The sequence below is a fragment of the Mytilus galloprovincialis genome, chromosome 5 (assembly GCF_965363235.1).
Source record: "Mytilus galloprovincialis chromosome 5, xbMytGall1.hap1.1, whole genome shotgun sequence".
Lineage (NCBI taxonomy): Eukaryota > Metazoa > Mollusca > Bivalvia > Mytilida > Mytilidae > Mytilus > Mytilus galloprovincialis.
This window is the reverse complement of record NC_134842.1, coordinates 58,986,387-59,013,304: the sequence shown is the minus strand read 5'-3', so window position 1 is coordinate 59,013,304 and position 26,918 is coordinate 58,986,387. Positions and strand designations below refer to the sequence as shown.

At 33.5% G+C, this 26,918-nt stretch overlaps 1 protein-coding gene across 2 annotated transcripts in view; it reads left to right on the top strand.

Annotated features, from left to right (window-relative positions):
• Positions 1–24,015: 24,015 nt before the first annotated feature.
• Positions 24,016–26,918, top strand: part of LOC143076145 (neogenin-like) — a 28,047-nt gene continuing 25,144 nt past the window's right edge. Inside the window, exons 1-2 of one of the 2 annotated variants that reach the window (XM_076251816.1) lie at positions 24,016–24,142; positions 26,056–26,201. In XM_076251816.1, coding sequence (XP_076107931.1) covers positions 24,082–24,142; positions 26,056–26,201 — 207 coding nt within the window. In that variant the 5' untranslated portion in view covers positions 24,016–24,081. The remainder of the gene's footprint in view (positions 24,143–26,055; positions 26,202–26,918) is intronic. The other variant, XM_076251815.1, reaches the window with a different exon arrangement.

Below are 26,918 nucleotides of genomic sequence, written 5' to 3'. Positions count from 1 at the left end.
TGTACATTATACGTACACTTTTTGGATCTTTCAATTTACTTTATTTAATCAATAGTTTTATCAAATCTGTTGCTAACATAATTTCTGTCAAACTTGTCATTTTATGTTAGCAACATTTGGATGTGGTACAAATTAGAGTTATCTGTCCTGGGTTAAAATCTTTTTAAATTTCAGGCAGCGGTATTTTGCAGGAGTTTTTAATATGACTTTCAACTAGGATAAGATCTCCAATGTTGGTTAAAAATCTCAAATATGTATTGTCCGTCAAATTTATTTATGTTAGCACAATCTTATGTTAGCAACAAGTCCGTCAACATCTTATGTTAGCAACACTATTTAGTCCGTCAAATTTTATGTTAGCAACAATAATGTCCGTCAAATTTTATGTTAGCAACAAAAAAGTCCGTCAAATATTATGTTAGCAACAAAAAAGTCTGTCAAATGTTATGTTAGCAACAAAAAAGTCCGTCAAATATTATATTAGCAACAATAAAGTCCGTCAATTTTTATGTTATCAACAACTTAATTTCTGTCAAATCTTATGTTAGCAGCATTGTTCATGTCTGTCAAATTTTATGTTAGCAACTCCAAGATAATCCTTTTTAAAAGTTATTCCAATTCCTTTTTTATTGGTGCAGATGTTCAGAAATGTTTTATTCCAATTTGCCTTTCATATTAAATCAAAATATACATCCAAATCTTGAAAATACTGAAAATATCAAGATTTTTTGTGTTGCTAACATAAGAATTTTCCGTCAAAATGTCTGTCAATTTTGTTATGATAGCAACATTTTTTTAAGGTGGTCTTTATTTAAAAAATATAATGTGAATAGATCTATTTTTTGTCAAAAAGTGTTTACTTATATAAGTATATAACATGTATTCCAAAACAGAACTTCATTGGTGTTGATTTTGTTAAACATAATTTTGGGAACTTTTCAACTTTCTTATTTGGAATCTGCCTATTACCCCAAAAAAACTGTCGTCATGAACATTTAATGAAATTATTTGATTTTTACCCCTTATATCATTGCGGTATACCATGTATTTGGCAGATAACATAGCCTGCATAAACTCACAAAAATATCATTTATTATCCCAAACGAAAGTTGTATACCTTGAATTTTATTGACTGATAGTAAATAAAACAGTTAAATGACCATGACTGCACTTTTGATCAGTTAATAGTCCCATTGCTGACACCAGGTGTAAAAAAGGGGGTCAATATTCCTTGACTCTTCAATACCTTGGATTTTTTATCAAAATCATTGTAAAAATTGTGGAAAGTCTTTAAAGCAGTAGAAAAAACAAGGAAAAATCAACAAAAACTGATCTTGATATTGAAAGTTTATATTCCTCTAGTCCAAAATGAGATTTTCAAGTATTTTCTTTAAAGGCTTACACTACAGTCAGTTTAAATTGAGCTGTAAAATTTGTATTATGAGTCACATTATGCTCAGAAAGGATGTTTTTAACTACAAATTGACTAAAGATTAAGAATAAACAAAATAAAAGATTTCTGATCAACTTTTTTTGCTCTTTAGGTGTCAGACCACCAATTACTCCCTCCAATTTAGAAAAAGTAGCCCTACTCTGAAACAAAATAGTGCCAATTTTGAGCATACCTTTAAAGCCTTCTAACAAAATAAATGACCTTCAAACAGAGGTACTCCAAAAATAACCCCTGGTTTTCTGAAAATCTTAAATTAGTATACTATGGAGCGCATGAATCCTCATTTTTTAATGCAAACTCATAGACTAGTAAATTTTGGCTCGAAATGGTCTACATATATTTCTCTTTCACCAAAAGTTTCATTTCTGCAAATTTGTTGGTTAGTTTAAGTAAACAAGGACATCAAAAGCACTATTTTGTGTCAGAGTAGGGCTACTTTTTCTAAATTGGAGGGAGTAATTGGTGGTATGACACCTTTACAATTAAAAGTCCCTATCTGTTCAAACCAAATTTTACAATTTTCACAGCTTTCTAAATATTTTACCTTAAGTTTAACTTCATAGAAACCAGGTATATCCTGAATCGTACATGTATCAGCTTTCTACATGCCAATTTTCAACAGATGTTCAAAATCATATAAAAAAGAAAAGGTCTTCCGAATAGAGGTACTCCAAAAATAACCCCTGGTTTTCTGGAAATCTTAAATAAGTAACTATGGAGTGCAGTAATCCTCATTTCTAAACTCATAGACTAGTTAATTTTGGCTCGAAATAGTCTACATGTATTTCTCTTTCACCAAAAGTTTCATTTCTGCAAATTTGTTGGTTAGTTTAAGTAAACAAGGACATCAAAAGCACTATTTTGTGTCAGAGTAGGGCTACTTTTTCTAAATTGGAGGGAGTAATTGGTGGTATGACACCTTTACAATTAAAAGTCCCTATCTGTTCAACCAAATTTTACAATTTTCACAGCTTTCTAAATATTTTACCTTAAGTTTAACTTCATAGAAACCAGGTATATCCTGAATCGTACATGTATCAGCTTTCTACATGCCAATTTTCAACAGATGTTCAAAATCATATAAAAAAGAAAAGGTCTTCCGAATAGAGGTACCACTAAAAATAACCCCTGGTTTTCTGGAAATCTTAAATTAGTAACTATGAAGTGCAGTAATCCTCAATTTTGAATGCAAACTCATAAACAAGTAAATTTTAGCTCAAAATGGTCATTATATATTTCTCTTTCACCGAAACATTCATTTCTGCTAATTTGTTTGTTAGTTTAAGTAAGCAATGACATCAAATGCACTATTTTTTGTCTGAGTAGGCCTACTTTCACATACGTATACGTTCTAAATTTGAGGGAGTAATTGGTGGTATGACACCTAAAAGCGTCCGGATATTGTATCCGTCATTGGACCGACTTTTATTCATCGACTTCCTTTCTTTCAACAAGTATGAATCGCCGTTCTAGATCGGCGCACTCCTACATAGTAAGTTGGCTATATACATATATACACCCGCATACACTAAAAACTCATATTTAAAACACACAAAGGAACGTGCCACTAATCCAACAATTAATGCATATAAATATATAGGCAAGATTTCCGGTTTTTAACTTTTAATCATAATTTTCATAACTATGCGGGGACAGGACAATTATGTTCGCGTTATGATTATACGCCCAATAATATATAGAGACTTTATGCATTTTATTTATAATATACGTACGTTCATGAAACGTGAAAATCATGGAATTTAGTAGAAAATAAAACAATAACGGACTTTTGAAAAACGGGTAAGTTCTCGGTACCTCGAATGATTTACATGCAACAACACTAATCTTGGTCAGCACCTCATAATAAACATTCATGCTATGTTTTTTTCATTCCATTCAGTGGTTCTCTAGAAGAAGTTCAAAATGTAAAAATTTAACGACGACGACGGACGACGGACGCCAAGTGGTGAGAAAAGCTCGTCTGAGCATTGTGGGTTGTTGCTGTGCATTATCTTGAGCCGTTGTATTATCTGTGTCTGCCTCGGTATAACCTGATGTGTCTGGGAGCGTACTGCCATCCTGCTCATCCCGTTTGTCAGAAGTATCTCCTCTGTCAATCTGGTCAGTCGCTTCTTGACCTGTTATCACATCAGCCCTAAGAGGTGGTTCACCAGTGTTTATCTGTACTGGAGGGATAACGTCTTGTCCAAAACCATTCTCTTGACAACCATCAAGTAATAACTGATCGTCACCAGCCAAGTTGATGGTTCCTTGTTGCCCATCTACCACAGGTACAGCATACCGTCACTGTTGGTGTTACTCTGTGCGTCTTCCTCTGGCAAATAAATAATATATTCCTGCTCTGACTCCTTGTCCGATTCTGTGTCAGTTTCCTCTTTGATACTGTCGGAGTTCGTCTTCTTTTCATCAAGGACTGTCTTTATAGATAATTTCCTTGGTGCAGGGTTTCTCTTCGGCTCTGTAGCCTTTTCTAAACCGGGCAGATGCTCAATTGGTAGAAGAAGGTTTCTTTGCAGTGTTCTTTTGCGTCCTTCTCCATTTTTCTTCTGGACCACGTAAACAGGTATGTCCATGTTAGGCTGTCTAACAATCCTGTATGTGTCCTCTTCCCATTTATCTGTTATCTTATGCTTCCCTTCGAAGGCAACTACTTTAACAAGTACACGATCTCCAGGTTGCAAAATGGCTCCACGGGCTCTTATAATTTCCCTCTTTCTGTCGACCTTGTGCTGTCTTTGCTGAACGAGATGTAAGTTTTCTTATGTTGTACTGTTATACCACTGTCCCAGGTTAGGGGGAGGGTTGGGATCCCGCTAACATGTTTAACTCCGCCACATTATTTATGTATGTGCCTGTCCCAAGTCAGGAGCCTGTATATTCAGTGGTTGTCGTTTGTTTATGTGTTACATATTTGTTTTTCGTTCATTTTTTTACATAAGTAAGGCCGTTAGTTTTCTCGTTTGAATTGTTTTACATTGTCTTATCGGGACCTTTTATAGCTGACTATGCGGTATGGGCTTTACTCATTGTTGAAGGCCGTATGGTGACCTATAGTTGTTAATGTCTGTGTCATTTTGGTCTTTTGTGGATAGTTGTCTCATTGGCAATCATACCACATCTTCTTTTTTATAAGTTCATATGCTTTCCTCAGACGCTCCTTCATAGCTTCAGCATACTTTGTAGATGGTTCCTTAGTACCAGTATCCTCAATTCCAAATGCTATGTCCACAGGCAAACGTGGATGTCTACCAAACACCAAGAAGTACGGAGAAAATCCAGTGGTTGTCTGTTTGGTACAGTTGTACGCATGTACGAGTCCAGCTACTTGGGACTTCCAGTCTTTCTTCTACGTAGTCTGTAGAGTTCCAAGCATATTCAGCAAGGTACGGTTGAATCTCTATGTAAGCAGAAAGCAGATAAGTTCATAAAAACCTTTTAAAATTTAGTGTACATCCAATATGGTGACCACGGAAATCACAATGGCCGCCATGTACGATGTACACACTAAATTTAAAATGATCTTTATGAACTTATCTGCCTTCTGTAAATCGTTTTCAACTTATAAAATACATCAATAATATATTATTATTTAATAATTAATGTTTAAAAGTCATCAATATGTGCTAATATTACAATTTAACATAATTGTTCTGTCTCCAAGTACCTATGACTTTTCAGTGGCGGATCCAGAATTTTTCATAAATGGGGCCCACTGACTGTCTAAGAGGGGACCCCGCACAAGTCATGCTTCAACGATTCCCTATAAAATCAACCATTTTCTTTTCAGAAAAGGGATGAGGCGGGCTCCCTGAAAAACCCTCTGCAGTTTTGTTACTTTTTCTGAAATTCTCCAGAAAATATTTTACAAAAATTCATCCTACAACACTTTACATACTTTCAACCAAGCTCTAAATTCCCGCGATTTCGCGGGTGTGTTCTTGTATATATTATATAAGTATATAATTGACCAATGTGGACCTTATTTTCTCAATTCCGTAGATTGCTTTATACAGTCTACATTACTAGACAATAGAAGCATTATGTTTTTTAACTCACCTGGCCCGAAGGGCCAAGTGAGCTTTTCTCACCACTTGGCGTCCGTCGCCGTCCGTCGTCGTTAACTTTTTACATTTCGAACTTCTTCTAGAGAACCACATAATGGAATGAAACAAAACATAGCATGAATGTTCATTGTGAGGTGCTGACCAAGTGTTGTTACTTTGTAGCCGATCCATCATCCACGATGGCCGCCAGTGGGGGACTTAGTTTAACATAAGACCCTATGGGAAATACATACAAATTTTTTCTTTAAGAGAACCACTGATTGAAATGTAACAAAAATGGCATGAATGTTTCTTATGAGATGCTTACCAAGTGTTGTTAATCCTCAATGTTTTCAACTTTGTACTTGTTTGGCTTTATAAATATTTTGATATGAGCGTCACTGATGAGTCTTATGTAGACTAAACGCGCGTCTGGCGTACTAAATTATAATCCTGGTACCTTTGGTAACTATTGTTACTTTGTAGCCGATCTATCATCCAAGATGGCCGCCAGTGGGGAACTTAGTTTAACATAGGACCCCATGAGAAATACATACATATCTTCTTTTAGGAAACCACAGACATTGACAGAATGGAATGCAATATTAAACCAAATTTTATCTTTTTTTATATAATTTCTAAAACCCAAGTAGAGTCAAGTGAGACGTTACTCACATTATTACGTCAATACCGTGTATTCAACAAGTCCACACTAATAAACAGCTTTTCAATAAAATCATAGCAGTTAAAATATTTTAAACTTATATCCTAGACTAGACAAGTAAATACTATTTCGAAAAAAGTACAAATTGTTTGATCATATTTTACTATAGTCTAAAACAAGGACAACATATTGACAAAACGTCAAAAATATGCGTGTCAAACGTAACAGACTATACGCATAATAACTTTAGCAGAGGTGTTTGTTTTCTTCAAAACAGTGTCATATCCACGAAAATTCGAATGACTGATATGCTTTATATATAAAGTATTACAAAATTACTGAATATGCGTTCCTGTAACGACCAACGCTATTTTTTGGCAAAAACAAATAGTGTTCATTATGGTCAGATTTTGGGAAATGTTAAATTATAAAAATTTATAGGTTTAATATAATATTTCGTTTGTGTAAATTAGGCTCACAAAAGTACATACATAGACCATATCAAAATCGAATGTTTGCAGCACTCACACTACATATAAAAATGCAATGGCTTCTGGCAAATGTCTTGCAAGATGTCCAATGTCGGATCTCGCCGCTTTTTACAAATAAATTGTCATTTTCGACGTTATTTATTGAAAATTTAGATTAGTTGCATGCTACATAGTGCTTTTCTGTAATTCTACTTTAACTTTACAAAACAGCAACATACTTTTTAATAATTTGCGTAGTCAAAACGACTTCGTTTTCAAAGAAATGAAATGTCTTGCAAGTTTGTCCACTGGACGATTTTCATACGTTTTCAACGTTGTCGATTCGGCGTACGCTATTTATGGTGGATCATCTGTATAAATTTCCACAGATAGAATTTTCTTGATGGTCAGATACTATCAACAAGACCACAAAGTATAAAAAAATCCGATGACTGGGGTTGTTCGTTTAGATGAGGTTCTTAACTTGTAAAAAAGTTTTGTATCACGAGAGGATAAAAAATAATCTTTTTCAAATTTTCAAATTTGGGAAGCGTAAAACTTCGATTTTTTTTTTATTTCTCTGCAATAAGATTCATATGTATAGAGCTTGAAAGTGAAAATGAAAATGGGCTTACAGCGTGCCATTGGCTATATACCTCTCCACATCATACAAAACTTGTTAACATATGAGATGAATTATAATTAACCTTTTTTTCTGACAATCGTTTCATTTCTTAATCTAATTGTACCGCTATTAAAGAAAGTAAATTGAATTTTATAAGCAAGACCTGTTTAACTTGTAATTCCCGACAAACTTTTTTATATATATCTTCCTCCTTTTCGGATCTAAATGGGGAAACATTGCATTTTATTGCGTTTTGTGTCAATTGGTCTCTGGTAGAGAGTTGTCTCATTGGCACTCATCATACTATATCTTCTCATTTCATATAGATTTATGCATTACTTAAATACGATATTTTTGTTGTTTGTTGCTTACGTTACTTTCAGTGGGAAATATTTCATGCATATTCAGTACAACCAAACATTTAGAAGTATCCATTTTGATATGCAAAACAAAAATTGCAAGCGAAATAAAAACTTATCTCAAATAATCATTATTCGCCGTAAAACGTAAAAAAATGACGTTACCATTTGAGACGCGATACAGGCTGCTAGTTTGGTCTGTGTGTCTGTTTGTCTGTCCCGCTTCAGGTTAAAGTTTTTGGTCAAGATAGTTTTTGATGAAATTGAAGTCAAATTAACTTGAAACTTAGTACCCACGTTGGCTATGATATGGTATTTCTAAATTTAATGCTAAATTATAGATTTGATCCAAATTTCACAGTCATCTGAACATTGAAAATGACTAGTGCGCACGGGGCATCCGTGAACTATGAACACATTTTTGTTTTTTGAAAGAGACAACAAAAAGGTTATTCAACATACCTACAAAACATCAGTGGTAACTACATAACTTACTGAGATGCTGCACAATAACCAAAAAAGGTTTCAAATAACATCAAGAACAACAAAGAATTAGTTCAGGCCTCGTCGTCCATAAACTTTTTTAAAAACCTTTTCTGAAATTACTTGGCTAAATTTAATCAAACTTGGTCAAAATCATTATTGTGGTATATAGTTTTAAAATGTGCCTGCAAACCAACATGGTCACCATGGTTAAAAATAGAACAGAGGTTAAAAATGCAAGTTTAGTCTATTTTTTTAAAACCTTTTAGAATAGAGGAAATCTGACGGGAGCAAAATGTTCAGAATGTTGAGCTCTACAAATTATTCATATTTTGTCAAAATTGTCATTCAATTTCTTGGAATTATCGTCCTTAAATGAAAAATTTAATGGGTTTTTAAAAAACATTTTTGTCTATTATCTTGAAAACCATAAAAGAAACATTTAATTGCCAAAAAAACTTCTACATTTAATGTCGAAATCGTCAGTAGACTCCTTGTTCGAGTTATTGCCATTTGATGACGATTTTCACCATATTGTTTTTGCATTTTTCGTTTGTTGTCTTACATTTGAAAAATATAATGGATAGACACTTAAAATGCAAAAATGATCAGCAAGAAAAGATCCACTATTTAGACAATATAGTGGAAATCGTTCGAGGTGTTCTTTGAGTTTATCTTTTTTTCTTCCCTGATATGATTAAAATTATAAACGATGAATAGACACTTTAAATCATAAAAATTATCAGCAAGGCAAGATCTACTAACAAGTCACATTTGAAATTCGCTGATACAGACAGTAGGCTGTCACACTTTTTAGTAGTGATTGACCAGCCCCTTAAATTAGTCCAGCAGCTAAGTCTAATATTTTGGGACAATTGATCACTTTATGTTAAAAGCATGAAACTTTGCACAGTGATAGTTCTGATGTTTATAAACATTTATGGATATGGAGCCATAAAAAAATATCCACAATGGCCGCCAATTTCAAAATGACCGCACCCAGTCATGAGACAGAGTAAACAAAATGGTATAATTGAGCATTTGGATATAAAAGCACAAAACTTTACATATTGCTAGTTATGATGCTAATTAATCTTTTCCGATTATGGAACAATAAAAAATAATTCCTTAATGGCCGACAAATTCAAAATGGCGGCCAATATCAAAAGGTAGAGTCAAAAAATGGTTAGGATTTATCACTTTATGGTAAAAGCATGAAACTTTGCACAGTGTTACATTTAGTTATGACGCTTATAAACATTTTGGGATATGGAGCCATACCACAATGGCCACCAACTTCAAAATGGCTGCCAACAGTCATGAGGTAGAGTCCCAAAAAATTGTATAATTGATCATTTGAATAAAAAGGCACAAAACTTTACATATTGCTAGTTATGATGCTAATTAATCTTTTCTCAATACGGAACAATCAAAAATAAATTCCATAATGGCCGACAAATTCAAAATGGCCGCCAAAGGTCAAAAGGAAGAGTCCAAAAAAATGTTATAATTGATCACTTTATATAGTCCATTTGACTATATTAAGAAGTTTCATGAATTACGATTGATGCATGGAGGCATGTATGTGTGCATTGAAAACTTAGATGAGGGATCTGGAATAGCACAGTCTTTTATTGACCAAAAAGTATGTTGGTACAAATCTTGCAAATTAAAACTCAACAAGACAAAGTTGAATAGAGCAGAAAAACCAATTTGGTTGGTTTGCATTTACTTCCATGCTTTCAGGGCCAGCTGTGCAGCCCGCTAACCACGATGGTGAAGTACTGGTCGATGAGTCTCGAACGATAGGAAACATTATCAGGACAAGTCGTGAAATGGTGGTCCATCATCTAACACCAGGGGTACAGCCCTCGGACGTCAGTCGGCATAACACACCCCAATCAATAATGGGTTTTGAAATGCAATTACTAAACAGCAACAAGAAGAACTACCTTTAAACAAGAAAAAAACTTTGAGATTGGATTTACTGGCATAATGACTATAATATTCGTGAAATATTTGTTACTGGACGTTAAGTAGAAAACATTCAAATCAATCCGCTATATTTAATACAAAACAAAACTGGTAGTGCTATCAAATTTACTTTTTTTTCAGCCAGCAATGTATACGGAAAATGAAATGATGTAGGGATATAAGAAGATGTGAGGTAAACGTCAAGAAGACAGCAACTAAACTGCAGAAATAACTACAAGACATCTAAAGGTAGACGTGTAGTATTTCAACAAAAGAAAGGTGTCCTAACATTGTTGTCGAGCCTGCAACTTTTGTTGCAGAAAGCTCGACATAGGGATAGTGATCCGGCGGCGGCGGCGGCTACGGCGGCGGCTACGGCGGCGGCGTTAGCTAACTTCTTAAAAGGTTTATATTTTAGAAGGTGAAAGACCTGGATGCTTCATACTTTGTATATAGATGCCTCATGTTACGAAGTTTCCGTCAGTCACATGTCCAATGTCCTTGACCTCATTTTCATGGTTGAGTGACCACTTGAAAAAAAAGTTCAGAATTTTTGTAATGTTGAATTCTCTCTTATTATAAGTAATAGGATAACTATATTTGGTATGTGCGTACCTTGCAAGGTCCTCATGCCCGTCAGACAGTTTTCACTTGACCTCTACCTCATTTCATGGATCAGTGAACAAGGTTAAGTTTTGGTGGTCAAGTCCATATCTCAGATACTATAAGCAATAGGGCTAGTATATTTGGTGTATGGAAGGACTGGAAGGTGTACATGTCCAACTGGCAGGTGTCATCTGACCTTGACCTCATTTTCATGGTTCAGTGGTTATAGTTAAGTTTTTGTGTTTTGGTCTGTTTTTCTCATACTTTATGCAATAGGTCTACTATATTTGTTGTATGGAATGATTGTAAGGTGTACATGTCTAGCGGGCAGATGTCATCTGACCTTGACCTCATTTTCATGGTTCAGTGGTCAAAGTTAAGTTTTTAAGTTTTGGTCTTTTTATGTAATTTTATATGCCAAAGGTCAGCTATATTTGGTGTATGGAAATATATTATGATCTATATGTCAGTCCCGCAGATTTATTTGACCATGACCTCAATTGCACGGTTCATTGCACAGTGTTAAGTTTTTGTGTTTTGGTCTATTTTTCTTAAACTATAATAAGTAATAGGTCAACTATATTTGTTGTATGGAAGCTTTGTTAGCTGTACATGTCTGCCTGGCATGGTTCATCTGACCTTGACCTCCTTTTCATGGTTCATTGGTCTTTGTTTAGCTACTTGGTTAATGTTAAGTTTATGTGACAGTTGTAATAAAGCTTTATACTTAGGACTATCAACATAATATCAATGATTAGTAAAGAAGGCGAGACATTTCAGTGTGTGCACTCTTGTGTCTTTTACGTGCTATCAGACTATTTTGTTATTTTTCTGTGGTACTGAACATGACAAAACTTGACTGATGCCAAGCATTTCTTTATTTGAAACAAAGATAAATACTGCCCAATGTTTTTAAAAGTGCAAATGTATTAAATACTAATATGGGGGAAAATAACGGTATTACACCTGTCTTGATTTCATGAAGGATATATATATTTATAATAATTTGCGAAAGCAAATTTACAGATTTAACATTGTTGGGTTGATGTTTAGACGAGTTGTATATTGTTCGACCTGTTGGTCAAATGCGTTCTGTTTAAATATACTTTTTCACTTTTTTGGTAATTTGGAAAATGTTGTTTGTGCTGTATTTAGACCCTTCTACAACGAAATTTGTTTTACATGCACACGTATAAAATTGCGGTTTTATCCAACTCAATCATAGGTTTGAACGTACTTTTCAATTTAGACTTGTTTATATTTTTTCATTTGGGCTTGTATCATATTAATCCTCTGGTTTATATGATCCGTTCATCCTATATTGACTCTCAAAATTGAAGAGTCTATCTTAAATTGAGGGTAAATTATATGGCCTTCCAAATACCGTTTCAATCCCTAACATCACTGAAGAGACATTTATTGTCGAAATCCGGATCTGGTGTACAAAAAAATATCGACACCTTATGTTTGTGGCATAATATCTTGGCCACAAGTTTATTGCTTTCTGTTTAGTATTACATTTATATTAAGATCCATTTTGTTACATCTTGTGATCAATTTTATTTGGCAATCGCCAATGGCAGTCAACAGGGTAAAAGAACATCAGTTGTTCGACCTGTTAGTCAAATGCGTTTTGTTTAAATATACTTTTTCACTTTTTTGGTCTTTTGGAAAATGTTGTTTGTGCTGTATTTATACCCTTCTACAACGAAATTTGTTTTACATGCACACGTATAAAAATTGCGGTTTTTATCCAACGCAATCATAGGTTTGAACGTAGTTTTCAATTTAGACTTGTTTATTACTATACTATATATAAAAATATTAATTTTTGCGAACCATTTAGGTCACGGAAATTCCAAAATGGCATCAGTAAGGAGAGTTGTACAAATAGTGTGAATACACAGAACCCCCATCCAATTCATCTTTAGCTAAAAGTATTCATCATTTTCTATGTTATATGTACTAACAATATTCCATTTTTCTATAGTTTCGATTAAAATGTGCCAAAATCTGAGTTAAAATTGGTCGAATGCCCCACATTCCCTGATTGGTTGAAGTACTGTGGCGTCGATGTAAAGCATAGCAAGCCTCGATGTAAAGCACACGCTTCACAGGAATAAGGAGAGTTTTACAAATAATGTGAATACACAGACCCTCAATCCAATTTATGTATTGCTGAAAATAATCAAGTGTTCATCATTTTCTGTTTTGATTCTGCTAACAACATTCCATTTTTTCTATAATTTCTATTTAGATATGTGAAACCCCGCAATAAAAATAGATGGCCTCAATGATGTAAACGCAACGCAAAAAATTTCCGTTAATTTGTTAACATCTTGAACTTCGACCCTGGGTTCAAAGGGTTAATAAACCGATTCACAAATAGAGATCTCCTTGCGCTCAAATGTAACCCTTAGTGAAGTATACAGGCAACTTCATTTACAGAAATATATACACACTTTATCAGAAATATATTGTCATGCATCTGCATATTCACGTTTTTTTTATGCTGAACTTTAGTCAAATCCAATTCCATACAAATTTTATTACGTAAAGCAATAGGAGTAAGAATATTTTTAGCGCCAATTTAACCAGCATTGACCATTGCCATAATCAAAATTATTTATCGTAATCATTGTGAAATTTCATTTACATAGAGTTTATTAATATAGAGTAATTTTGGTAAGTATGGCTTATTAATGTTATAAAGGTTCTCGAGATGTGCTTCAACTTCTTCTATAGATATTTTTTGACGGTCAGTTTATCCCATTTATCTCAATATTATCCCCGATGACAGAAATGTCAACCCGACCTATTCGTGTCAAAAGTGAAAATCTAATCTATTTGATGAACTAATTTCTTCTAAAACTGTACATGCATTATTTCTGTATTATTTGATAACCAATCACATTCACGTTGCATGTTTGCATGATAATTAGCTCTGTATGAGTGAACTGCATGTGTAGTGTATTGCAAGATCGATGCAAATTGTGACGTCAGTGCGCGAGCACGTGACATTATTATTTGTAAACAAATCGGCTCATGTTACACGTGTCTGAAGTATATATTGAAAGTGCAATCAATCTTTCAATCACCATTTTATGATATTTTTGTGTCTGTTTTTAGGTTTGCATATCAGTAGTCGAAGTAAATTAGACATAGTTTCAAATTGTTCCTGTTCTGAGTTGTGACTTTTTAGTGTCATATTGTTCCTGTTCTGAGTTGTGATTTTTTATATAGAATTAGAACAGTAGAAGGTAAGTCTAAATAAGTCATTATTTAAGAGGGTGGATCGGAGGGGTCCTGATCCCGAAATCCCCGGATTTAAAACATGAAATCTTGAGGTCCCGAATTTAAAAAATATCAAATCCTGACATCCTGAAATTCGAAAAATGTTATCCCTGACATACACAAAATGTAAGGTTTTCCTGTTGGTCAAGTGACAATTTTTATACGACAGCAAAAAAATGTCGTATAATGGTATGATGTTGTCATCAGCTCTTCGTCCGAAGACACATTTAGTTTCCAGACAATAACTTTAGTTTTAGCGAATGGATTTTTATAAATTTTAAACAGAAGGTTCAAAACCACTAAAGGAAGGTTGTGATTTATTTTGGAGGCTGGGTCCCAATAGTTAAAAAAATTACTGGCCAAAAAAGGGCCCAAATAAGCATTTTTCTTGGTTTTCGCACAATTCCTTAAGTACAAGTGAATAGAAGTCAATTAAATTTAAACACAAGGTTAATGACCACAATAGGAAGGTTAGGATTGATTTTTTGAGTTTTCGTCTGAACAGTTAAGGAATTAAGGGCCCTAAAACTAAAAGGGCCCAAATAAGCATTTTTCTTGGTTTTCGCACAATAACGTAACTGTAAGTTAATAGAAATCAATTACATTTAAACACAAGGTTAATAACCTCAAAAGGAAGGTTGTGATTGATTTTGGGAGTTTTGGTCCCAACAGTTTAGGAAATAGAGGTCAAAAGGGTTCAAAATTAAACTTTGTTTGATTTTATCAAAAATTGAATTATTGGAGTTCCTTGAAATGCTGAATCTAACCGTGTATTTAGAATCTTGATATTTTTTTTGATTGGTCTACGTCGTTTTAGGTCTAAAGGGTTAAAAACTGAACTTTATTAGATTTCTTCAAAAATTGAATTCTTGGGGTTCCCCAACTGTTCCGGGTTCGACCTCTGCGGGCGTATAAAGCTGCACCCTGCAGAGCTTCTGGTTGTAATATGTACAACAAACAAACATCAACCCACACCAAACTGAATGTAATTGAAAGACATCTAGAGGTCAATATACAGTCTCGAACAGAAGACATAAAAAAGAAAAATATAGCGAATTTTGGAGAATTTATATTATTACATATACATGCATTTGAAATATTTAAGATACATTGTTTCAAATTTTTTAGTTTTAGGTTCCACCTAGCTACCATTTTAGAAAACTGGAATTTCAAGGCTAGTATATTAGAGGGATATTTGATTTTCATTGGTTGTACATGTAGATATGGAATCTTATTTTATCATGAAGTCAGATTTGAAAATGACTTGGGGGATGAAGTTGTCAGTAAAGACCGAATGTCAGTTTTAGTCTTATATATGTACTTTAAAATTTTAGTCTTACATGTATATAATTATGTGTACATATATCACTGATTCAGTGGCAATGGTAAATAGACACTGACAAGTCTTAGATAACATTTTATAGTTTTGAATGTTTGTTCATCAGTTGACTAAAATAAGGTGGAGGTGTGTTCTTATTTCCAACAGAGGGGCAATCAACCTATATCAATTTGTGCATGAAGCAAATTGATAGTTGCTAGATACTGAATGATTATACTACAAGAAAGCTTTAACCTGTGCATATATACTTAAAATCCGATAAAAAAAATCATGTCTTTTTCAGGACTTCTGATCAAACCATGTAGTATGGCATGTTATTGAGATACGGTTTTGGTCGATGGATGTTCATGAAAAACCTGTAGTACAAAGTATATCACTGGGTTTAGCTCTTTGTCTAAGTGTATCATTAAAGTACTTTGCTTTGAGCTCAGTTTATTGTTATGCAATTCATTCTTTTTGGAATAAAGATTTGACAGACAACTCTCATGTACAAGGGTTTGTCAAAGAAGTATCACCTCTATGTACAATGTAAGTAATAGGGAGATAAAAGCATTTTATTTCGATTTGAACCAAACATTATATGTCCATTGACCAAATTTGAAAAAAAAGACTAAATTTACCCGACAATGCTACTCCCGCTACTAGCAATATGATGATAGGTTGTTTTAATACATCTACTGCCTACTGATGACTCGGCCCTGAGTGTAAATGGTCCTTCAAATATGTTTAAAAAAAATTATAAGGCCTATCTGGCCTAATCGATTCATTGTACATGTTCAACATTTTTCATTCATTTGTTAATTTTTTGATTTGTGTGAATTAACATTGTTACAGTAAATGTTAATTACTACACTTTCATACCACAACAAATACTGTATTGGTACATGTATCACTTATAAATGTATCCATATAACAAAAAAAAAAATGAAAAGAGAATAATTTTGCATAACCTTTTGAATACTATAACTTTTTAGATATTTAGACATATTAAGACCAATTAAGTAGCTGTTGATAATATCCACTTGACATGCTTGAAATTTTATCAGATTACTTTTGGAGCAGTCTTTGAAGCATGCTGACAAAGGTTCTTTTGGTGAAATCATTGTCATATTGGTCAAAATTTTTCTTTGCTTCCACCAGATTTGGAGGAGATATTATCAAAGAATTGATAAAAATCAGCACAAAGGTTTACTTCCTAGATAATCTAGCCCCATGCATCATGTCAGGCATTGTCATTACTAAAAACCAATAAATGTATTCTAATCTGAGGAACATTTTAACAAAACAATTTACTAATGATACCGATGATTCACCACAAAATAATACAAATAGAACCATACATATAGTAAGCAAATACATATAAAAAAAGATGTGGTATGATTGCCAATGAGACAATTCTCTACAAGATACCAACATGACAGAAATTAACAACTACAGGTCACCATATGGCCATCAACAATGAGCAAAGCCAATACCTCATTATCAGCTATAAAAGGCCCCGAAATGACAATGTAAAACAATTCTAACAAGAAAACTAACGGCCTTATTTATGTACAAAAAATAAACGAAAAGCGAATATGTAACACACAAACAAACGACAACCACTGAATTACAGGCTCCTTATATCATGTTATCAAATCTATATATCATCTCCCATTAAGAAAAAAACACATGAAAAAATGAACCTATTATGTTGCTCTCCCAGCTACAAAATGTATCCAAAATCAAAGATGTGGAACATATTCTATCATAATCATTTGGTGACTAATGTAATTACTGTCTCTTCCATGCCCCTCTTGAACATAAAAACTAAATGTTAAATACACAATACTCCTAATGCTCAGGTGCAACACAGTTAATAACACCATATAGGAAAACATAGAACTCCCTTTTGTCATAAGACACTGTCAAACATCCAAACATACTATCCACACTCATCTGTGTCCACACTTGTATATATTTCACAGTAAGACCACAGAAAAGACATACAAGATCTTCTGCAATGTCAACTGCAAAAGCTCAAACGTGATTTACGTTCTTGAGTGTCCTATGTTGATGTTGATGAATGCTGCAATTGGTTGCAACATTTGCAGCGCTTATCCCCACAAGGCTGGCAATTACCTACAGTATGGTTAGGTTTGGAAAGGTCAGCACGGACAAGTATATTTCTCAGGCTGTTAGGTTGTTTGAAGGCAATCATGGGAGGCTCAGGAAAGATTTTGGATAACTTAGAATGTTTCTCGATTGCTGTTCAATGATCACGAATGGTCTTGAAACTATTTTCATCAACATTTCACAGTAAGACCACAGAAAAGACATACAAGATCTTCTGCAATGTCAACTGCAAAAGCTCAAACGTGATTTACGTTCTTGAGTGTCCTGTATGTGGTCTCCAATATGTTGGTGAATCTATGCAGCAATTTCACAAACGCCTTAATGGCCACAGGAGTGACCTCACAAAAAAAAACGTATATTCCTGTCAGCCAACACTTCAGGTTACAAGATCACAATCTGAAAGATTTTGTTCACATGAAGATCCTTGTGATCGAACAGGATTGTACATGGCAAAATAGGCAAAGAGAGAATCGGGAGAAGTTTTGCATAAAAGAACTGGGTGTCCTCCATCCAGATGGAATCAATAGAAAGAAATAATTAAATTTACAGGCTAATGTTTATATTATGATATTCAGGATTTTGGATTAAAATCAATCGACCAAAACTTACCTGTATTATTTATGATCTATTTTTACACCTTATATATTATGTATCAGTATTGTTAAAACTGTTAACACTGAGGAAGGCCATTTGTTGAGCCGAAATATTTGCAAACATTGTATAATTTATATAATCTGTTCAGTTTTTCCATCTTTGAGCGATGTTATTCAACACTTTTTAGTGTTTTGTTTTCCATCTATTTATCGGTATTGTTACACAATCTTTTAGACTCATATATATATATATATAAGTGTCTAAGAATGTAACTTTAACACACTAATTAGTGTTATAAAATTGTTCTGTTTTATATATTATTCACGCAATATTTCGCTAATCAAATTAGCTTCATCGGGCGTGTGCATCTATCTAGGTGAAATCGGATGCATGACAAAAAATATCTTTGTAGTTTGATATACTCAAAATATGTGTAAAAGTTTATTGACGGTCTATATAAAACATATTTTTGCCGTTTATTGTACATAACAATTCTTAAATCTAAACAAATAGTTAAATAAAATTAAATTCAGGATTTATTCCTTTGGTTTTGAGTAGAACTGTTTTTCATCCCTCTCATTAAGTCCACCAGGTTCAAGAGTACGTAGCTGATGCTTCCAGAACCTTTCTCTCTGTTTTCTTCTTTCGGAGTCCCAATTTTGGTTTACCTCAATTTAATATATATATATATATATATATATATATATATATATATATATATATATATATATATATATATATATATATATATATATATATATATAATAAAAACTATAAAACAAATTCCCATACGTTTCGGCCATTACGGCCTTCTTCATTGGAATAAATTACAACATTGAAACAACAATTACATCACTTGGATACATTACGTTATAATAACTTTTATGACGTTCATTTGCCGCGTTATTCGCTTTTTCAATATAAATATATTTATCATCGTTCATACATTGTGTTGAGTCCTTCAGGTTCTAGAGTATTTAATTTTTTTATCCAAAAGGCTTCTTTAGTTTTTCTGTAAGTTTCTGTCCCAAAAACTCTTTCTATGGCGGTTACTTTTAAATTTGTTATTGAATGATTGTTCTGAATGAAATGGTTGGCTACTGGATCTTCTGTTTTATACTGCAATCAGCTATTTTACTATACAGATAAAGCTATACGTATAAACGTTAGCTTTATACGTCAATGACCTCAACTCACCTATAAGCCCCGCCTACTTACAACGTCACGTCACAACCATGACAACGTGTAGTAACAATGGTCAAACTTTTATGAATTTAAACCTGTTATGTCTTCAAATTGGTAATTTATATACCATGTTTATCAAATGTTATTAATTAAATTCATTTTCCCTTTCTAATTCCTTAAATTGTCAATGCTTACCGCCTAGACTACGCTCATAGGGAAATACCCCAAAATGGTACCCCAAGGGGGAAATTCCAAACACTTTTTTTTAATAATATTTGTTTCATAGAGAATAATACATGGCAAAATCCGTATCATATGTCGTATCATCCCGAGACATCAATATCAGCCCAAGGGCCTTTAGGCCCGAGGGATGATATTGGTCGAGGGTGATACGGCATGTGATACGGATTTTGCCATGTATTATACGCTTTATCATATATTTCAACAGAAGAGTATTATATTATATGAACTGTTTTCTGATCCCGATAGATTAGCACTGGGTTACCTTCAGTTCTGCTTTTGTCTTGGTTCAAAGCCTTAAAATAACTGTTTATACAAAGCACCTGGGTTACCTTACCATTTGCCTGCTGCTGTTTTAAAAATATTTTGTTTATTATTGATTTATTTGAGTGTTTTGTATTTTTTATAGTTGCATTTAGTGTGCCAAAAAATATGCAAACTTGATGTTCGTGACGTCACATACAATATGAAAACTTGACGTTCGTGACGTCACATACCAAACAATGACGTCATTAAAAAAAATGACCTATTTTGAGGAAATTTTTTCTTAAGCAAAAAAAAAACAAAAAACTTTATGTAAAAAAAAAAAAAAAAAAAAAAAAAAGGTATGCGATACGGGTTTTACCATGTGATACGGGGTATGCGATACGGGTTTAGCTATGCGATACGGAGTATGCGATACAGGGTAGGTGATACAGACTGGAAAAACAACCTTTATTAGATACACAAAATAGCTGTATTTTGTACTAAATATATGATAAATATTTTTATTATTTTTTTATTTTTTTATCGATTTCAGTATAAAAACAATATACGTATAGTGTCTTGAAATATGAAATTTATTTGTATGAGGCTTAGAAACGGGAAAATGTGAGGTTCTACCGAGACACTATACGTATACTTCGTCCTCAGTCAATATGCTTCTCTTAGGTCGATATAACCTCGTATCGACCTCATACAAAGGCTATAATTGTATACTGTAGTACGCCGCTAGATTAAAACTGACGTGGAAAGGTAACACATGGCCAGCGAAAGCTCTTTTTTTGAGAGCCCAGGTGGTCGTGTGGTCTAGCGGGACGGCTGCAGTGCAGGCGATTTGGTGTCACGATATCACAGTAGCATGGGTTCGAATCCTGGCGAGGGAAGAACCAAAAATTTGCGAAAGCAAATTTACAGATCTAACATTGTTGGGTTGATGTTTAGACGAGTTATATATATATATTAATATATATATATATATATATATATATATATATTGGTAATAAACGTTACCAACGGTAGTGTCAAGGACATTGTTAAAACGTCACCTGGAGATTGCCAGAATAGGGCATGAAAGCTCTAGTGACAATATTTTAACGAACTGTTATTTTTCTATGTGAAATGTAGTTTGCGAATTTAAAATTTTACGTCTGAGCCAGTGATAACTCTACAACAGATTTATCCATCGGATCACCAGCAGTGATGGTGATACATGGCTGTGTACATTATGTATATACAACTGGTCTAAACATCAACCCAACAATGTTAGATCTGTAAATTTGCTTTCGTAAATTTTTGGTTCTTCCCTCGCCGGGATTCGAACCCATGCTACTGAGATATCGTGACACCAAATCGCCTGACTGTAACTGGTGCGCTAGACCACACGACCACCTGGGCTTCAAAATGAAGCTCTCGGTGGCCGGGTGTTCCCTTTCCACATCTTTAGCCCTATATATCATGTAATGTAGTACGACGCTAGATTAAAACTGACGTGGAAAGGTAACACCCGGCCAACGAAATCTTCATTTTGAAGACCAGGTGGGCGTGTGGTCTAGCGCACCGGTGTAAAAAGTGAAAACGTCTATTTTAACAAGACGCATTTGACTAATAAAGGCAACAGTAGTATACCGCTGTTCAAAATTCATAAATCGATAGAGAAAAAACAAATCCGGGTTACAAACTAAAACTGAGGGAAACGTGTCAAATATAAGAGAACTACGACACAACAGAGACACAACACAGAAATTTAACACACACAGAAACAAACTATAATGTAACAATGGCCATTTTGCTGACTTGGTACAGGGCATTTTATGAAAAAATGGTGGGTTGAACCCGGTTTTGTGGCATGCCAAACCTCCCGTTTTAATGGCAGTGTTAATTATAACATTAAAATGACAACATTACACGACATGGTTACAATAAATAAACAGATAAATGGGAGAAAATATAGGACAGAGAAACAAACGAGTAATACCCATTAAAAGGTAATAGGTTAACAATATTGTATACGCCAGACGCGCGCTACGTCCACACAAAACTGTGCTTAGATGTAAAAAGTTTGAAAGCCATAACAACTACAAAGTTGAAGATCGCCGAGGACCAAAATTCAAAAAGTTGTGAGGCCAGGGTTATCCGCCTGGGACAAAAACATCATTATTATCAAGAATGATACATAGTTTTGAAAACAGTAAATTTTATAAAATGATTATATAATAGATATACATGATTAAACTGTAGTGGTGACTAGCTATAGAATAAAAACGAATGTATTACAAAATCACAGCCTTCGTTAATGCAACGCCCAAAGTGACGTCACATTTAAATTTCTAAAAATTAAGAAAGAATTAGGATGAAATTCAAGATTAGATTTGTATGACTTATCTAACTTATATTAATAACAGGGAAAATTATAATACTAATTAATATTAAATTGTAGTAATAATTAGACAATTAATTGTATTTTCTAGCTTTGTGGGTGTTTCTTCTGATCAAACTGCAAACCAAATATATCGTGTAAATTTCGTTTAATCTAAAATTAAATCTACCAAATGAACTGGATAAGTAGTTATCCCAAACACAACACACGAATACAACAGAAAAAAATACGATTTACAACTTCAAACGTTAGGACATTTGACAAAATCCGATGACAACAACAAGCACAACATCAAACCCAACAAATTAATTTGGATGGAAAAATGCCGTGCCACGTCTTAAAACAATACGAATTAACACTCAATAAAACAGTCACATTCGGGAATAAGTCACGTTCGAAAATAAAAAGATCAGACGACGTAATGAAAAACCACAATCTAACACGTGGTAAAAATGTCCATAGTTAGTTTGAGTTTGGACAAATAAACAATACAATACACATTGAAAAGATGGTATACCGCAAACATGAAGTGCATAAGTTTGTACACCATATCCAGATTTCGACAATTAATGTCTCTTCAGTGATGTTAGGGATCAAAACGGTATTTGGAGGGCGATATAATTTACCTCAATTTAGGATAGACTCTTGAAGTTTAAAGAGTCGAAATGGGATATCAACCCGATGGAAAATATAATAAAAGCCTAAACGAAGAAAAAGAGAAAAAAAGTCTAAATTGGAAACAACTTTTATTAGGTCTTTTGATTAAAGCTGTTTGTGATGTATTTAGACACCTCTACCAAGAGTTTTGTTTTACATAAAACCTATGATTGCGTTGGATAAAATCCGAAATTTTTCTACGGGTGCATGTAAACCAAAAGTCTTGGTAGAGGTGTATAAAGATAATACAAATAACTTTTATCAAAAGACCAAATAAAAGTGAAAAGTATATTGTAAAAAAACGCATTTGACTAACAGGTCGAACAACTGATGTTCTTAAACACTGCTGACTGCCAGTGACGATTGCCAAATAAATTGATCAAGAGATGTATTATGGATCTGAATTATTAATTTAAAACCAAACAGAAAACAATACAATTGCGGAGAAGATGGCATACCGCAAACATTTGTACACCATTTGGAAGGCCATATAACTTACCTCAATATATATGTATATATAAAGTGCGTAGAAAATTAACATAAAGATGTTACAGTAAATTTGTTTCTTAACTTCCTCTCAGAGCGGGGCTAGGACCTGTACATTTTATTTTCTACGACAACATCGCCTATCATTGCGCAGACACCTGCTCCCCTCCTATCCCTATATCTGATAAAAGTGAGCTTTCATTTCGGAAAAGTTGCATCTAAGATTTTATTCCGTCGACTCAATGTACCAACAGGGTTCACTCAGTCACGTCCAATGCTAAGATCCCCGCAGAACATTTTTTGTCTTAATAATATTGATCATTTGATTTCACCCGACTAAACTTTATTTTCATAAACCACAACACTGCTTGGTCTAGAAGGAGAGAAGGGATAGATTTTGGATAAGAAAATATGATGATTTAATGATTTCTTTCAAGTTACAATGTATATAATGCTTCAGCTATAAAATTTCCTCAGGTCTAATTACTGTTTAACTAAATATGTCATCATTACAGAGAGAATATAATATAATACGCCTTACTAACCATGCTAACAGATTTAAATTCGTTTAAAAGGTTGAATTAAGTTCATGTTCCTCAAACTATCATTTAAGCATTATATACTGTATTAAATCTAATGCCATCAATACTAAAAATTAAAGATTAAATCTAAATTAGATTAAACAAAATTAAATAAGTCTACTTGTTTGACACACACTCTTTTAAATACAATCCTTGATTAATCGGATTTAAACCTTTTATTAATTACTAGTATTCTTATGAAATATTAGCTATAAGGAATTGTGCTTCGCGACAGATGTAGGTTAAACACCTAGATGGAGAAAGTACTGATCATTGTATTTGTCCTGGTTGTTCTTCACTCCATCTATGCTTTATGTAAGTATATTTCATTTCTTTCTTTTTCCTTTTGGACAGTAAATAATGCATACTAGATTAACCTATATTTTAAAACAAACCATGGTATGTTTAGAATAGTCCATCTGGTTGAAACAAAAATTCGAGACTCCTTTGAGGGAGTAGTTCAATCTCTGCTTTCTAAAATTGAAGAACAGTTGACATTTACAATTAAAATTACATCTCTATGTTCAAACAACTATTCTCAAAAGTGTTCTTATTTATTGATTATAATTTTTTAAATTACAAAATTTTGCTAGAATAATATCTACAAAAATTAGAGAAATTATATTCAATTCGCATGAAAAGCCCTTTCAATTCTTTAAAAACAAACCAACTAGAAACCATCTAACAACTGCTCTGACTAGACTATTGGGTATTTGTAAAGATCTGACACATTGCATGGGTGTTCAAGCTAGATTTACCGCTTTACAGCACGCATCGACGATGCTTTGATTGTTTACCATAATGAAATATTTTTAATAATAAATGTAATGTTCTTGTATTTGAATATTCCAGTAGTGCGCGTGGGCCAGTTATAGCAGTTTAGTTTAAGTTTTAAATGAAATGTAAACAGTACCTTTTTTGTAAATGATACATGTATTTCCATAATTGATACTGGAGTGAATATTTTGTGGTGATATATTTGAAGAAGAAAAATCAGTGTTAATGAAATCTTTATAAAAGTTATTTCAGTGTTTACTTTAATATGCGACGAAGACCAGTCGAAGTGCATACTCATGAGGTATTTTGTTCATTGGAAAAGAATGGAAAATATCTTTGGATAATATTATAATTATTTAGTTAAAACGATATTTTTATTCTTCAAAAGTGCAAAAAATACAATTATACAATAGAAATACGGGGATACGGAAAAAAGAAGTACTAATTGTATCCGTCTCCCTTAACAAATTGACAACACTTGGGACATAGTGTAAACAAACCCGCTGTTGTATATTTTCATTTTACATTACATGAGGGGTTGTCCATTACTCATTAGTCAGTCTCTTTTTAATTAAGTCTCCCTAACAAAGTTTGGAGACTTATTGTTTTTGGTGTCAGAGTTCTTATTATTTTTCTTGTCTATTTAACAGTTCTAAGGGAGCCATAATTCTTTCGTTTGTGCATTGGGGTCTATTAAGGGATGTTTTGAGGGGCATAACGAGGGTAGGGGTTTACTATAAAACCTTATGGGATTTTATTTTGATAAATTGTCAAATGACTATAACTTGAAAACTGTAAGTGATAAACACATGCAGTCTTCAGAAATGATCACAGGACAATAAAACCAATCAAATGAAACATAGGGTAAGTCCCTTTGGGGTATCACCACCTCCTTCAATTTGAGAATGTGCTATTATCTTGTAAACGGCCCAGACCCCCACCCCTAAACCATATATATTATTGTATGGAACAATAAAACAAATCAATTGAAATAAAAAGGAAGTCCCTGGGGGTCACACCACCCCCTCTTGTTTGAGAACTTGTTAACGATCGAGATTCCCACCCCTAAACCATATATATTCTTGCATGCGACAATAAAACAAATCAAATGAAATAAAAGGAAAGGAAAGTCTCTTGGGTTTACCCCACCCCCTCTTGTTTGAAAACTTGTAAACGGTTCAGATCCCCATCCCTAAACCATATAGATACAAGTATGGGACAATAAAACAAATCAAATGAAAGAAAAAAGAACTCCTTAGGCGTCACCACTACCGCCTCCTGTTTGAGAACTTGTAAATGGTCGAGGTCCTTTACCCTTTACCATATATGTGCTTGTATGGGACAATAAAACAAGTCTAATAAAATATGGGACCATGGGAATGGTTAGTTATGGGAGCTTTGTTTGGAAGACTTCGTAACAGCATCCTGTTACAATAACTTCTTGTTTTTAGACGAAGTCACAAACCTAGCATGTGCACCTGCAAGCTCCACCAGCCTGATCTTTACATGGGACAGACCAAGCGATCCAAGCAGAGTTGTTCAAGGATACATTCTGAATTTGGAAAGAACCGACAACTTAATTACTGACGTAGTCGCGGTATGTATTTAATATTTAGATGAGATACAATGGACGACATTTGAACATACTTGCTTTTTTGTGTAGAATTAAATATCCAAAATACGAATGATAGCACTCAGTTATATGTCACAATTCTTTCTTTCTTACATATTAAACTTATATTTTTTATAAGCGACATTCAACACATTCTATCTTTTCCGACATTAGAAATGTGATAATTTATCATTTAAAACATTAATTTAGTTTCTATGTTGTGTTTTGTGTACTGTTGCTTGTCTTCTGTTTTTTCTCCTTTTTTTGCTAATTAGTTGTGAGTTTGAATGTCCCAAGGGGCATCAGCTGTCAAATTTATGTTCACCGATTTGTCTCAAACTCTCACATTTCATTTATAACTATGTAAAACATTTATCCATATTATAAAAAGTCTAAAATAATCAATTTACAGGGCAAGTGCTCGATGATATGTAGCTTCGTTACGTGTGTGTTTTTTAGTCTAGGCGCCATCTAACGAACTATCGAGTTGACCTCCGATAGCCAAATAAATAGAAATAGAAACGAACTCGTGCATTTGAATTTTCTAGGTCTGTTTAATTTCATATTATATATTAAAAATATATGTTAGTCATCGTTTTTATCTGTATAAGAATGATATTTTTTTTAACTAAATCAGTCAATCAAATGATTTACCTTTGTTTCATTTGCATTGTTGGCATTCTTTTCCTTAAATAACTAAAC